Here is a 14572-nt window from a genome sequence, read left to right on the forward strand (position 1 = left end):
CATCAGAGAAAATTCTATCCACAGCACCCAGGGGCACTGTGTCAGGGGTCATTGTCATCATCTTTATAAATACAAAGCAACAGACATTTGATATCATAAGATATTCTAGGTCCTTCAAAAGAGGCAAAGACCTTGCAAGGCTCTCTTTGCCAGTGGAGTCCGCCTCTATTTGATCATCATAAGGAAGTAAAACTTCCTTGGTTTACACACCTACTTCTCTTACAAAGTTTGGGAAGTCAAATAGGGAGCAAGACCTTCTGCAAATGTCAGCCCCAGACTCTGTTAGGGTTGCGTGTTGGTTACTTGTTTTCTCAAGAATTTCTCTTTTCAACTTTTAAAGAGCGAGCATACAAACCCTGCAAACATTTTATTGAGAGAAAGCCAAGGGCACACCAATGAGATGAGAACAGCCCTGGTTTCTCATTCTTCTGCAATATGATATTAAACATGGATAAGCTAAAGGTGTATGAAAAAAATCAAGAGAAAGATATTGTGAAGTTGTTCATAATTGGAAAGATGAATAGATTGGGTTATTATAAGTCAGCCCAGGGTAGGTAAATTATCTTGACCACTGAGAGTGATGGAGAATCTGTTTATATGCATTTCCTTGGGGACAATTAATTAGCCAGCCAGCAGGCCTTCCTTCCTTCTTACCTCCCTTCTTACCTCCCTTCCTTCCTTCCTTCCTTCCTTCCTTCCTTCCTTCCTCCCTCCCTCCTTTTTTCCTTCCTTCCTTCCTTCCTTCCTTCCTTCCTTCCTTCCTTCCTTCCCTCCTTCCTTCCTTTCTTCCTTCTTTCCTTCCTTTTTTCCTACTTTTTGCTAGAATAAATTAAAATCATGATTACTGAATAGTTTGGCTCTTGGGTTTAGGGCTTGGCTATTTAGTTGAGGGAAGACTGTCCATTCCTCTTCATGTGTTAATCCATTTGGTCAGCAGATACTAAGGAGGACCATCTTATTACAGGGCACTGTGTTGAGACACGGAGGTGTCGGGAACCATGTTTTTGTCAGCCAGAGCAGGGTGTGTTATAAAGGGAAGAGGTGGGGCTGAAGCTTCTGCAGGCAGCTGTGCTGTAACCTGCTGTCTAAAAGTTCCCAGGCAGCTCTGCCAGTCTTGCTCCTCAGCTCTGGCTTCCAGCCCATTGCTTAGAGGGGCTAGTTCTCCCCTCCTTCCCTGCTTCCCTCTCCATTTATTTCAGTTCCGGCTTCCATGCCAGTGAAGAGCCACTTCCTTTGACCATTCTTCTCTGCTCTAGTAGGTTGTCTTCGCTCCCTGAGAACTTGGACAGGACCATCTGCATCAGAATGATCTCAGAGGCTTGTTAAAAATGCCAGTTGCCGGACCTCACCCAGACCTACTGAGTTGGAATACGAATCAGCATCTGTTGTGGGGGTGGAATTTACATTTCTGATAAGAGGTGGTGGTGAGCCACCACAACTAAATTTTGAGATTCCCCTCTCTCAAACCATGTTACATTTGGCAACATGAAGATGGAGGAGGATTTCAAAGAGTCACAAAGCTCAGTGGTCCACAGCTCAGTTGGCTTTAGAGCTCAACTATTATGATTCCAAGCTCTGCCACTCACCAGCCTGAACTTGTTTCTGTACCTGTCTAAGCTATGGTTCCTTCTTACAAAACACAAATGGATAATGCCTGCATCCACTGTCAGGGAAACTATGTCTGGTGTGCAGTAGGTACTCAATAAATGTTAGCAAGTTATGTTCTGGTTACTACAGGAAAAATACATGAGATTTTTTTAAACTGTAGTGATGGGAAGCCCACGCTCCAGAACCCCAGACCTGTCAGTCACATCTAATTTGCAGGAGTTGAAGGCTGCATATGTTCCTGCTGGAGGAAGTGGAACCTCAGCAGCCGGTCCAAAAAGGAGAGGGGCCTTTGAGCAGCAAGAGGAGGGAGGGCATATGCATGTGTCACTGGAGGGGCACCTGGAAGAGGTCTAGGGAAAGCTGCTGCTCAGCTGAGGCCGGGGATCCAGTGGGATGAATCAGATTGGGGCACTTGCTCCCAGTCCACCACCTCCACCCTCTCAGAACCTCATCATGGGCTCAGCAATGCTTCCCTCTTCTGCTTTAGTAACAGAAAAAGAGCACTGGATTTGGAGTCAGAAGATGAAGGCAAATCCCTTCATCTGAGTCTCTGTTTTCTTAACTCATAAAATAGAGATAATAATGCCCTTCAGAATACATCTGTGAATATGGTAAATTTTAAATCCTTCTGTAAATATAAGGTATTATTATTTTTAATCCTTTCTTCTCCCATGGTTCTCTATTTAGCCTTCTTATTAAAAAAGTAAAACCTAGGTTGGGCACGGTGGCTCACGCTTGTAATCCCAGCACTTTGGGAGGCTGAGGCAGGTGGATCGTTTGAGGTCGGGAGTTTGAGACCAGCCTGGCCAATATGGTGAAAACCCGTCTCTCCTAAAAATACAAAAATTAGCTGGGTGTGGTGGTGCATGCTTTATCCCCAACTCCTGAGGCAGTAGAATTGCTTGAACCCTAGAGGCGGAGATTGCAGTGAGCTGAGATCGTGCCATTGCACTCCAGCCTGGGTGACAGAGTGAGACTTTTGTCTCAAAAACAAAACAAAACCAAACAAAACAACCTTTCACTTAAACTTGCTATCCCCTCAAGCCACCTATCATTTCTCCTTCTTTTTCCTTTTTTAAAAAATTAAAATACCAAAATTTCAAAAGAAACACAGCTGAGCAAGGTTGAGGAGTGCAGGTATCACAGAGTCTGGGGCAGAGAATTGGTCTGTTTTATACGCATGTGAAACTAGGCAGCACAACTCCAAAGACAGGGGAACAGAGCAGAGAGAACCTGGCTCCAGAGCAAGGCACTGCCATGCGAGTCAAGGGTCCTGAAGCCTCATCTATAGAGTGAGATGAGCAGGATAATGATACCTGCAGGACTACTGTGAGGACTGGACTATGTACAGCCTAGCACTGCAGAGAGCACACAGGTACTCAATAAATGCTAGCGTCTGTTCTTACTTATAAGTGGGAGCTGAACGATGAGAACACATGGACACAAGGGGGAAAACAACACACACTGGGGCCTGTGGGGATGTGGCGGAAGGGCGAGCATCAGGAAGAACAGCTAGTGGATGCTGGGCTTAGTACCTCGGTGATGGGATGATCTGTGCAACAAACCACCATGGCACACGTTTACCCACATAACAGACCTGCACATCCTGCACATGTACCCCTGAACTTAAAATAAAAGTTTAGGGAAAAAATTTGATAAATATTTGTTGAAAAAAAGAATAAATAGCTCAATAATTCTGTCATTTTCTTTCTTTTTTTTTTTTTTGAAACAGAGTCTCGCTCTGTCACCCAGGCTGGAGTTCAATGGCGTGATCTCAGCTCACTGCAACCTCCACCTTCTGGGTTCAAGCAGTTCTCCTGCCTCAGCCTCCCGAGTAGCTGGGATTACAGGCGCCCACCACCACGCTTAGCTAATTTTTGTATGTTTAGTAGAGATGGGGTTTCACCATGTTGGCCAGGCTGGTCTTGAACTCCTGGCCTCAGGTGATCTGCCCGCCTCAGCCTCCCAAAGTGTTGGGATTACAGGTGTGAGCCACTGCGCCTGGCCAATTCTGTCATTCTTGAAGAAAGTAAATTTCTTTGTTGCATCCCCACCTCCTCCCAACCCCCAGCTTCAGTTATAGAAATGATTGATCTCTCCCCTCCCTTTCCCATCCTGTTCATAGCAGCATGGGAAGCAGTGCCCACCCCAATCCTCTTTGGACCAGAAGCTGAGCTACACTAGATGTGCTGGGGCTAGCGGATGAAAAAGGAACAGAGTGCTGTCCTTGTACTGCAGGAGTGTATGTGTGTGCATGGGGGTAGGGGGTACCATACAAGTACATTAACCCAATTCCTTCAATCTAATGCAGAGTGTGCATGAATGGGGTAAGCATAAGGGCTGTGGGAGCATCAAGGAGGCTCATGGCATTTAGCCTAAGGGGTCAGTTGGGAGGAGACGCCCCTAGAGGTTTATGAAGCACATGGAGGGAGTGGAATGGGTTGAGAGAAGAGAGAATAGGAGAGAAGGAAATCTGAGTGCTAAGCCAGCCAAGGTAGCTTGGGACCACCAGGTCTTCCTTTGAGGATCAGAATTCCCAGATCCTGAAGCTCATGTGAGAGTTTCCTACCAACCTTTTCCCCTGGTTATTTCTTGGTGTTGCTTTTCTATGACTGCTACAAATTACAGAAGGAGTAAATATGTCTTTTGAAAAATTTTCAGTCTTTTCCTGTGTTAGTTAAAATGACAGAGGAAAGAATTTCCTCCCTAAACAAGAGATGGGGAATAAAGCGGGGTGCAATCAGGGTGTCCACACTCAGGCCAAATTTCAGAATGCTTGGACTCAAGTCAGGGCTGGGGGGCAGGTAAGACAGGTAGACACTAGGGACCCAGAGGGGACAACAGAAGGCTGGAACCCTTCCTGGGCATTTCTCTTCCATGCAGAAAGGTGATCCTTGACCAACTCACCACACCAATGGAGAAATAGTTGTTCATGATGCTGTATGGGACCTGGTCCCCGTTTTCCACTTCCTCTCTGGGGATGACTTCCAGATGCCAGCGGTCCAGCATCACCAAGGGGCTCTGCTCAATGTCCTTCAGGATTTTTGTCAAGCTGCCCCCTTCATAACCTGTGGAGGACAGCACTGCATTTGTCACCACAGCAGAAAGGCAGTGTTCTTGCTAATGCACAGGTAGTTGTCAGGGGAGGTAAGCCCAGGGCATCTGTGACTAGGGGACTCCCCACTGTGTCTGTGGGCTGGAGACACTAATGTTCCCTGAACCACAGAGAAGGGGAGGACAATTGAAAATACTAAGATGCTGGGGGTAGGGCAGGGAGTGGGTGCTGGCTAAAGGTTGCAGGCTTGTGTAGCTGAAGCAAACCCTGGAGAAGCGGTGGGCTGGATGGCTGGGAGTCTCTGCATGGGAGAACAGCAGATGTCATGTAGGAGACTGTGTCATGTAGGAGATGGATAGTGTGGCAGGCAGAATTTTAAGATGGCCCCTAGGCCTGGGTCCTGCTTGCTCTGACACTGCCCACCAAGCATGGCCGATCATTGAACACTGACCGTTGCACTGCCTGGTCTTGACTCATTCTCTGAATTATCAGCCATCTGGAGTTCCCACCCTTTTCCTGGCTGGCAGCCTGATCTGTCTGCTCCATGTGTTGAGCTGAACTTCTCCACTTTCTGGCGCATGCCCAACTCCATGGTTGCAAAGTTCTCTGCCCCTTGCCTTATAAACTGGTCACCACTCTGTGTTTCTTCTTAGGGAAATTTCAAAATGAAGGCCCATGGCCATGGGGCTTAGGATAATCTGAATGCTTCTAGTGACACTAAGTAACTGGAGATGGAGCATTTTGGTCCTCAGTTTTACTCCTTATTCAGAAGATCAGCCATTTGTGGGAGAGGGAATTTCACACAGAAAACATCTAAGTGAGCATCTTCTCGGATGGGACTCTGGGGATGGGACACATGAGACTTTGTCTTTACTCTAGAGTTGATTGCTTTCTACTGGGGAAAGCAGGCTCTAAGTTGATGGTTTCAGGATGATATTAAACATGGGGGTGAGGGAGCAAAAACTCCCAGAGCCTCGAAGAGGGGCTTTTCTTCTAGATTCAGCATGGGATGGAGGGCAGAGAAAGGGTCATAGGCTTGACATGACTGCAGAGTTGAGTATTACGCTGCGGAATGTGATCCACCAAAGGGTAAGTTCAGCTTGGCTCTGTAGAGCATCTCTGTCAACAGAACACCTGTTCCCAGGGTAGCACCACTAGCATGCAAACTCACCTCCTCCCCAGCGGAGACAGCGGGCAAGGTCATTTCCTGTTCCAAGAGGCAGGACAGCCACTGGTGGATGCTTTGCAAAGTTGGCCTTATCTGCAAGACACACAGAGGAACAGAGAATCATATGCCATGGGACCATAGAATGTTTAAGTTGTCTTTTTATCCCCGATCTGATGCTTGAACCCCTCCATAGCATTCTTTGTTTGAATACCACACTGATGGGAAAAACACTACTTCCTAAAGCCATCTATCCCATCTGCAGCATGTTAACCACCACTAATTGAGTCAAATCTGTCCATTTGTGTTTTATATTCAGCTAAATCTGCATCCCTGCAACTTGCACATGTTTATTCAAATTTCATCCTAAATCTGTCCTTTGGGGTGGCAGCATACACCCCAAAACATTAAGTTGCATGTTTTTAATCCTTAATGACAATCAGCACTTACTCCATTTATTCCTCAGCCTAACCTTGCAAGGTATTATCCTCCTTCAAGTAGCTGAAGAAACTGAGACTGAGAGAGGGAAAGTAGTCTACAACCATTCTACCCTGAACACACTCAATCTCATCTGATTGCAGGAGCTAGGCCTGGTCAATACTTCAATGGGAGAGAGGGAAAGTAATTCCAGAGCCAGGATCCAAGCCCAGATCTCTATGGCTCTCAGTCCATTCCCCTCCTCTCTTCAGGGGCTAGGCAGGTACACAGATTAGTAAAACAGATGGGGCTAGGACACTAGGGAATAGTAGGACATTGGACAAGCTGAAGATGCTCACCTTCAACTTTTCACTATTCGAGTTTAAAAGTTAAAACTAACATTAGCTAAACAAACAAAACCTCCAGGTATTATTTGGCCCCCACACCAGTTTCTCACTTCCACACCTCTCAGGATTGCAATGACACAGATTCCTAATCATTCCTCTTCTGATAGTTGTGAAGGACATCAGATAGAACCATCAGAGAAAGCACAACAGTACATGTTTTCATCTGGCCTCAGATCTACTGCGGCACATTGTCTAGGCTGGGAGAGCTGAAGGGGGCACAGGCATCCATCAGTTTTGGGGTTGGGTGGGTATTTCCATGAGACCTCAGCACTCATGGTGGCCCTGGATGTGAGCAATGTGATTGTGGGGTTGGGAGAGATGCAGGAATCAGCAGGGGAGGCTCAAGCTAGGGCTGCCCTGGCAAACTGGAGCTCATAGGTCCTCCAGGTTTGAGGACTGAGATGGCCACTGGAAGGCTTGAGATAGAGAGCAGAGCAATGCGACAGCCTCTCTCATTGTCCTTAGAACACGTGATCGGAGCACTGCCTCCCTGCCTTTGCACAGCCCGCTCCCTTTGCCTAGAAGGCTCTTGTTTCCTGTGTCTGCCCCTTCTTCTGTGTCCCCACCTTGGCGGGTCAGCTGTCCTTATGGTGTTGAGGCTAGAAACCTGTATGCCACCCTGGGTTTTTCCTTTTCCCTCACACATCCATTCACATATCACATTCTACGTGCTGTCTCCTTAACAGATCTCCAGGAAATATCTTCTCTCTATCCCCATGGTGATGCCTGAGTGCAGGTATGATTCCTTCCCACTGGTATCGCTGCAACAGCCTCCTCTTGGCTCTCTCCGCCTCCAGTTCCACCCTCCTAGTGTGTCGCCCATGCTTTCACCAAGAAGGGCAGTCCACGAACCACAGTCCCTTGAATTGGCTCACTGCTTTCATTTCTGGGATGGGGCTGTGTGGCTCCCCATGGCCCCATAGCCTGCCACAGTAGGCCCAGGAACCAGGCTCTGCCTTTCTCCCTACCCTCACCCTTCTGCACATCCTGCCTCCCACACAACATGTCAGCCATTCTCAAGTGTTTTCACTTCCTTAAAGCACAAAGCTCTCTGTGGCTCAGCTCAGAAGCTGCCTTTGGGAGGCCCTCCCTAGTTGCCCCAGCCTGGACCTGGTGCCTCGTCAGAATATTTCCTTAGCACCAGAAATGATCTCATTGTACTCTCTTGTAGTTATCTCCTTGTTTGTTCCCTGAATGTACTGTAACCTCCCCGAGGGAGGCTGGGTCTTATTCTCACAGCATCTTCACACATATCGACTGAAGTCTGCTATATGCAGATGCAGTGTTAGGTGCTTCAGCTCTGAGAGTGGGCAAAAAAGCCATGGCTCAGATTCTCATGGTGCTTACTTACTGTCCAGTGGGACAGACAGATATTAAAGAGGAATCCATGGAGACAATGCTGCATTTCACATTCACGTCAGAAAAGAGAGGAGCACTATCCTTTAAGAAGGTGGCTGAGGCTGGTGGGTGTGTCAGGGGAGGCTCCCCTGAGGAAGCCACATGTCAGCTGAGATCTGAAGTGGAAGCTGACTGAGTGAAGGCTGGGGCAGCACTGCAAACAGGGTGGCCAACTTGTGCGAAGGTCCTGAGGTGCAAGGGAGACTGGAACACCCAAGGGTCTGAGAAAGCGGCCGGGACCTGAGTCCAGATGGAGAGGGATGGAGGTAGAAATAAGTCTGGAAGGGTGTGCAGCAGCTGAGTCACTCAGGGCCCTGTAGATTACTTCAAGGGTTTTGTCTTTATTCTAAGAATAATGGAAGCCACTGGTGTGCTTTATGCACACCATGCACCCAGTGACATGCAGGAAAGATTGCTGTGGGTGTAGGGAGAGAACAGATCAGAGAGGGGACCATGGAGGGGCACTGGAGAGCACTGAACAAGTGCTTAAATGAGAGTGAACGGATGAGTATCTTACACAGTTATCCCTTTTACTTCTGCTTTTTTTCTCTTTGGGTCACTAACCTGTGAAAAAAAACTAATATTTCTTCCTCCTTCTGTGATCTTCCTTTTTTCTGTTTTGAGCAACTTCTATCACCTGTGTCCTCTGCGGATGAATTGCATAAAGCTCTCTGCCAAAGCCTACTTTCTCCTTCATGGTGGGGAGGGAGCTGTGTGAGTAGTCCAGTACCGCAGCCATCCACCCTCTGCGGATCAGCTTTTCCTTCCTTGGCTCCCAGAGGACTCCTCCCTCCTCCCACAAACAGCTCCAGAGCCCAAGGTGACAGGAGAGCGTGGGTGGCTGCTTGGCAGGGCTGTGTCCATGGCAACCAAAGTGCCCGGGGGAGTGGCGGGCGGCAGGTGTACAGTCCTGCAGCCTTCTCACCCAGCTAGGTGGTCTACTTACAACTCCTGGAGGCACAGCTTTCTCTGCCCTGGTCACGGTCTAGTCCTGGCTTATCCTTGACTCCCCTCTTCCTCTCATCTCCCATATCCAGTCTGTCAGCAAATTGTATTGCCTTTACCTTCTAAAGATATCCAGAAGCTGGCCACTTCTCACCACCCCTCTGTTTCTACTGTGGTCCAAGCCCTGGACATCTCTTAGATTGCTGCAGTGGCCTACTAACCGATCTCCCCGCTTCTGCCCTCTTCTCTTAATCTGTCATGTTCTTCCTTTGCTAAAAACCATCCAATGTCATGAGACCCTCCCAGTATAAAAGCCATATTCCATAGAATGCCCTATTTGTCCTAGTCACCTGGCCCCTCATCACCTCTGCTTCATCCTCTGTAGCTTTTCTTGAATCCACTTTGCTCTGGCCATGCTGACCTGCCTCCTGCTCCTACTGCAGGGCCTTTGTCTTTGCTGTTCCTTCTGCCTGGACTGCCCTTCCTCAAGTATCCATGTGGCTCACCCCTCCTCCAGATCTCCACGCAAATGTTGTCTTCTCTGTGAGGTGTTAGATTGCCGCCTTGAGCTCCCCGTGCCCCTTCCCTGCTGTATTTTAAACACCTCCTGACATACTATGTCTCATTTATTTAATTGTTCATTGCCTGTCTCTTTCCTCTACATGGTACGCTCCATGACAGCAGAATTTTTTGTTCATTTCCTGCTGTATCTCCAGTGCCTTGGGGAGAGCTTGAGTCATTGTGGGGCGCAGGCGGCATTTGTGGAATGAAGAATGGAAAGCCCAGGGCTCATCGCTCAGGGCCCAGTCTCTGACTTTGATGACTGTCCTCCCCAGTGCTCCCCCCAGCCGCTTTCTTGTACCTATATTACACTTTGCAGTGTTTGTCTGGGTTCTCTAGGGTTAGATCTTGACTCTGCTTCCATCCCAAAATTTCAGTCAGTTTCCATCACTTACTGGGGCTGATGTGTCCGAGGACCTACAGATCCAGGTAGAGCTGGGTAGAACTCAGGCTACCAGCCTTCCAGCCTGGGCCTTGTTATCTAGGTGTACTGTAGAGGACACAGCTCAGCATGGTCCTTCTTTGCTTGCACTGATTTGTACTTTGCAGATGCACTTTCTGGACTCAGGCTCCGGGTGTTCATCTCAAGGTGATTTGTCCCAGGCTATGATCTATGCTTAGTTCTCTTGCCTTTACCCACCCCAAAGGATCTGCCCAGAATTCCACTCCTGTCCTCCCACCTCCCAAATCTGGCCTGTCCTGCCACTGCCCAAACGCCAGCCATGACAGATCTGCTTTATAGGGAAGGCCTGAAACTAAACTGTTACCTCTGTATTAGAGGGAATCATTTCATTGTCTTATTTCTTTCTTTTTTTTTTTCCACCCAAAGCAATTTTTTTTTTTTTTTTTTTTTTTTTTTCTGAGACGGAGTCTCGCTCTGTGGCCCAGGCTGGAGTGCAGTGGCCGGATCTCAGCTCACTGCAAGCTCCACCTCCCGGGTTCACGCCATTCTCCTGCCTCAGCCTCCCGAGTAGCTGGGACTACAGGCACCCGCCACCTCACCCGGCTAGTTTTTTGTATTTTTTAGTAGAGACGGGGTTTCACCGTGTTAGCCAGGATGGTCTCGATCTCCTGACCTCGTGATCCACCCGTTTCGGCCTCCCAAAGTGCTGGGATTACAGGCTTGAGCCACCGCGCCCGGCCTTTTTTGTTTTGTTTTTTTTTGTTTTTTTGCCAAAGCAAATATTTAGTCAAGTCTTGGTCCAGAGGAAGATACAAGGATGAACAGACATGGCTCCATGTCCCTTTCTTTTTTATTGCCTTCTGCTAATTGTAAATATGCTTACTATAAATAAGCAGCAAAGGCCCTCTCAGCCCATGCTTACCAATGCAATCCAAAATCCAGCCAACTGTCCCATCTCCGCCACAGGCCAAAACACGGAAGTCTGGAGTATCATGGAAAAAGTTCAACCTGAGAAGAAGAAAGGCCAAAATGGACTTGTTACTAGGTTGCGGTTGACATTGATACACGTTGAGTCAGAGTCTCCCCTGTTCCCCAGGAGTAGGTTAAGACCTCAGTTCCTTTTGTGGTTGAAAGGGTCACTCAATGTTCTGAAACCAGAAGTTACTATGCAGTGCCTTGAACATGGAGCCAAGGCCAAGGGGCCCATCCTTGTACAAGGAGAATCTGACTCAACATTCAACACAAATGGAAAACAGTTTTCTAGAAATTCTCTACTAGCTATGCCGAGGAGTCCAGAGTTTGTACATTTTGGCGTCAATACAAATAGACCCCAGTGTTTTCACTCCTCTTGGGCTCTCCCGCCTACTCTGTCCTGACATCTGCCCTGGTAAGTGAGATGCACCGACTTTGCTGGATCTTCACTTCACTCTCCTGTGGGCCACAGTGAGTGGAGTGATGCCCTTCTCTTCTCAGGAGCCTTAACCCTGGAGAGCAGGGTGCTCAACCTGGGGTCCATGAACCTCCAAGTGTTCTGTGGATTGGATTCAGAGGGCCATGGACTTGGAGGAGAAAATATTACATTCTTATTTTCCCTAAGCTCAAACTGAAATTAGTAGTATTTCCTTCCATTCAGCATGTAGGCAACAACCACAGCAGTCTGAACGATAGCCATGATTTTGTCAATGGTCAAAATCACAGGCATGTTAGTGTTTCATCACGGTTGTGGCAGATGTCTCATAGCACCGTCATGCTCATCACTGCTCAGAATTTACAGCAGTTATTAGACCCGCGTCTGGGTCTTCCTATTTAATGTGTTGGTGAAGCTCCTATATTCTCATATCACTAATTTGTTTTACTGTTTTGATAACTATTTTTTGATACGGTTTCCCTGGTTACCTTTTATTATTTCATTTTATGCATTAAGAAATATTCTAAGAGGGTGTCTGTATGCTTCACCAGACTGCCAAAGGGGTTCCTGGCACAAAAAAGTTAAGAACCTCTGCTTTAGAATGAATGTGACCTGCGGACACCTTGGGGGTGGGACTCGGGAAGCCGAAGGTCAATATTTCCAATCTGCCCAGCCTGGTGGTCTGAGAAGAGCCCGGGAGCTTTCAGAGTCACTGATGCATGTGTAGGCAAATTAACATTCCTTCTCTTCCACTTCTCTTGCAGAACTCTGCTCTCCAACAGGAAGTGAATTCTGAACAGAGGCTCCCTCCAGCCAGGCAACCTGTCTGATTACAGAGTGACAGGCGCATGAGAGACCCTCAGGGCGCATCAGCCCTGGAAGTAGCCATTTGGCTCGTCATCTCAGATGAAAACAATTTAGAATACATGAGGTTAAGCTGGAGGACGGTCTGCAAGTTTTGGCAGTGGGCTTGTAAAGGTGTCTGTGGGGGGCTGCTCCGTCACAAGGCTGTGCTGTTCAGCAGTGATGGCAATCATGGTGACTGTGAGGGCAACTGCAGTGGTATACAGAGGTGGGCTCTGTTCTGAAATTAGTTTTACAGGCAAATCATGGCAGGAGTACTGAATCTGTACTTACGTTTTCTTTCTCTTTTTAACTGGGCCTTGTACTACCGCTGCCACAAATAATAGCTTTGGTGTCAGCCAACCAAAAACAGGGTCAAATTCTCTTTTCAGAGTCCTTACTCCAACCTCTCTGAGGGGTCTTGCTGAACCCGGAGTAGAAATCCCGGTTGGAGGTTGGGCAAAGTGGCTGTGTGCTGGGCAAGCCCAGCCCAGAGTATGCAGACAGCCCCGGCTCTCGAGCACTGGCCCGGACTGGGAGGAAGCCCAGGCTTTCCCTGCCTTCTAGCCCAGGTGCTGGCGGGGCCGCATCACGGGGACCTGCAGCTCACCATTAGCCGCGGACACAGGGACCATGCCTCCCACCGGGCCTCTTTTCAACCCCATGCTAACAAGCAGAGAATAACCAATAAGTGGCAGGAGGAGCAAAACATCTCAAAATCTAATGATTTAGAAAATAAAAGTGATTCCATTGAACAAGTAATTGTCTTGATCCTAAAATGCCCCCAACAGTGGAACACCAAGGCAGAGCTCTGAGTCACTGTCTAGATTTCCAAACTGCTGACTGACAATGATAAGAAAACTTTCTCTTCTCTGATGATTCAGTATGAAGACACCAGCTAACAGAGCCTTGCAAATAAGTTAAAATAATTTACAAGCCTGTTCCTCCTGTCAATCAAATGAATGGTGTGTGCGGTTACCCCCTCTTATAAAATCAACAACTTTTTCTAGGACAAGCTACAGGAGGCCACTTCTCAAACAGAGTTAGCCTTCCTGGGCATCCTGAATATCTCCAGGAGTCAGAGTAGGACGTGAGAAAAAGCAGAGACAGGGAGTAAAATGGCAGGAAGGGACAAGTTGAGAGACGAAAGATAAAAAAGGTGACAAAAGAGGCATCTTCATTGGAGATTAAAAGGGACGGGGAGAAATAAGAGGTAAAGATTGTGATCTCCATACCCTGGAGTAGGCCCCCCATTGTCCAGGTTGAAAACTTGTTTGGGGTTGAGCAGATAGTGGAATTTCCGAAGAATTCTATGGAAAAAAAAAGAAAAGGAGGGAGAGAGAGAGACAGAGAAGGAATATGTCATCGTGAGAAGTCACATTAGGGCAAACACCTCTGGAGCCCACCGGTGGCAGGGATGAGGGTTCATCCTCATCCCTGGAGGGGAAGGCACTGCCTGCTGACCCTGGTGTCCAGGCTCCACCTGGCATCCCCGTGTTATCAGCCGCGGTTCAAGGCTGCACTACCAACCTAGCTCCTAAGCCCAGAAGCATCACTCCTTACAAAGAGAACAGGGCAGAGAAACCCAGAGAACAGAACTTTCATTCTAAAGCTTTATCCTCCACAGAGACCTTTCCCCAAATGTTCTAGGGTCTAGGCAGTGTGATTCTGCCCTCTGCAGACTATACAAAAGCATCACAGGACCCCCCTCTTCCCCAGGGAGAGGTCCCCTGCAGTCCTGGGATCAGGAGGAAATGCAGGAGGTGGCATTGGGCAGGGGGCGGCTGAGAGGCCCTGACTGCACCCAGGCCTGCTTTCCTGGCTCCAGCTTGGAGTCAGGTCAGTTCAGGAGGGGTGTCCTGCCCCTTGGAGGGGGTGGGGGTCCTCATAGTTCTTGCTTTAACTCTACTAATTATTATTTTTTAACCTGGATTCCAGATCACAGTGCCCTCTGTTAATGATCCCGGAATTGGGAGACAGAGCTGCTTTAACCATTCTCTCTGTCCTCCTGTGCTGTTTAGCAGTTTCTAGCCACCATTGAACTGGGCATTTTAGCAAACTGATGAGGTGGATGCCCTGGCTTCTCATGGGTGATGGTAGCACAGGAGGCCCTAATCAATGGGACCCCCATCATCTCTTAAATCAAGAGATCTGAGAGGCTAGAAAGGCACAGGCATCTTAGAGCGTGGTCTAACCCTGGTGGTCTTAATAATGGCTACGCGGGCTGTGGGCTAATTGCCGTGTCTATTCTCACCTGTGAGAGGAGGAATGCTAATTATCTCCATTTTGCAGAGGGAGAAACCGAGGCCTGGGGACTTTAAGTCACTTGGGCCAGGTCATAAAGTGGCAGGTGGCAGTGTTG

General features: G+C 48.1%; 1 protein-coding gene across 9 annotated transcripts in view; it reads right to left on the reverse strand.

Annotated features, from left to right (window-relative positions):
• The window catches only part of DGKG (diacylglycerol kinase gamma), a 217004-nt gene that overhangs the window by 96839 nt on the left and 105593 nt on the right, over window positions 1–14572 (reverse strand). For 7 of the 9 annotated variants that reach the window (XR_004437236.1, XM_033211963.1, XM_033211970.1 and 4 more), the window contains 4 exons: window positions 13446–13520; window positions 10882–10967; window positions 5835–5924; window positions 4516–4676 (listed from right to left, as the gene is read on the reverse strand). Coding sequence is in view for 8 of the 9 variants with exons in the window: in XM_033211963.1 (XP_033067854.1) it covers window positions 4516–4676; window positions 5835–5924; window positions 10882–10967; window positions 13446–13520 (412 nt within the window). In the remaining variant the exon portion in view is untranslated. The remainder of the gene's footprint in view (window positions 1–4515; window positions 4677–5834; window positions 5925–10881; window positions 10968–13445; window positions 13521–14572) is intronic. The other 2 variants (XM_033211966.1, XM_033211964.1) reach the window with 1 other exon arrangement.

This window comes from Trachypithecus francoisi, unplaced genomic scaffold, assembly GCF_009764315.1.
Source record: "Trachypithecus francoisi isolate TF-2019V2 unplaced genomic scaffold, Tfra_2.0 Lachesis_group0, whole genome shotgun sequence".
Classification (NCBI taxonomy): Eukaryota; Metazoa; Chordata; class Mammalia; order Primates; family Cercopithecidae; genus Trachypithecus; species Trachypithecus francoisi.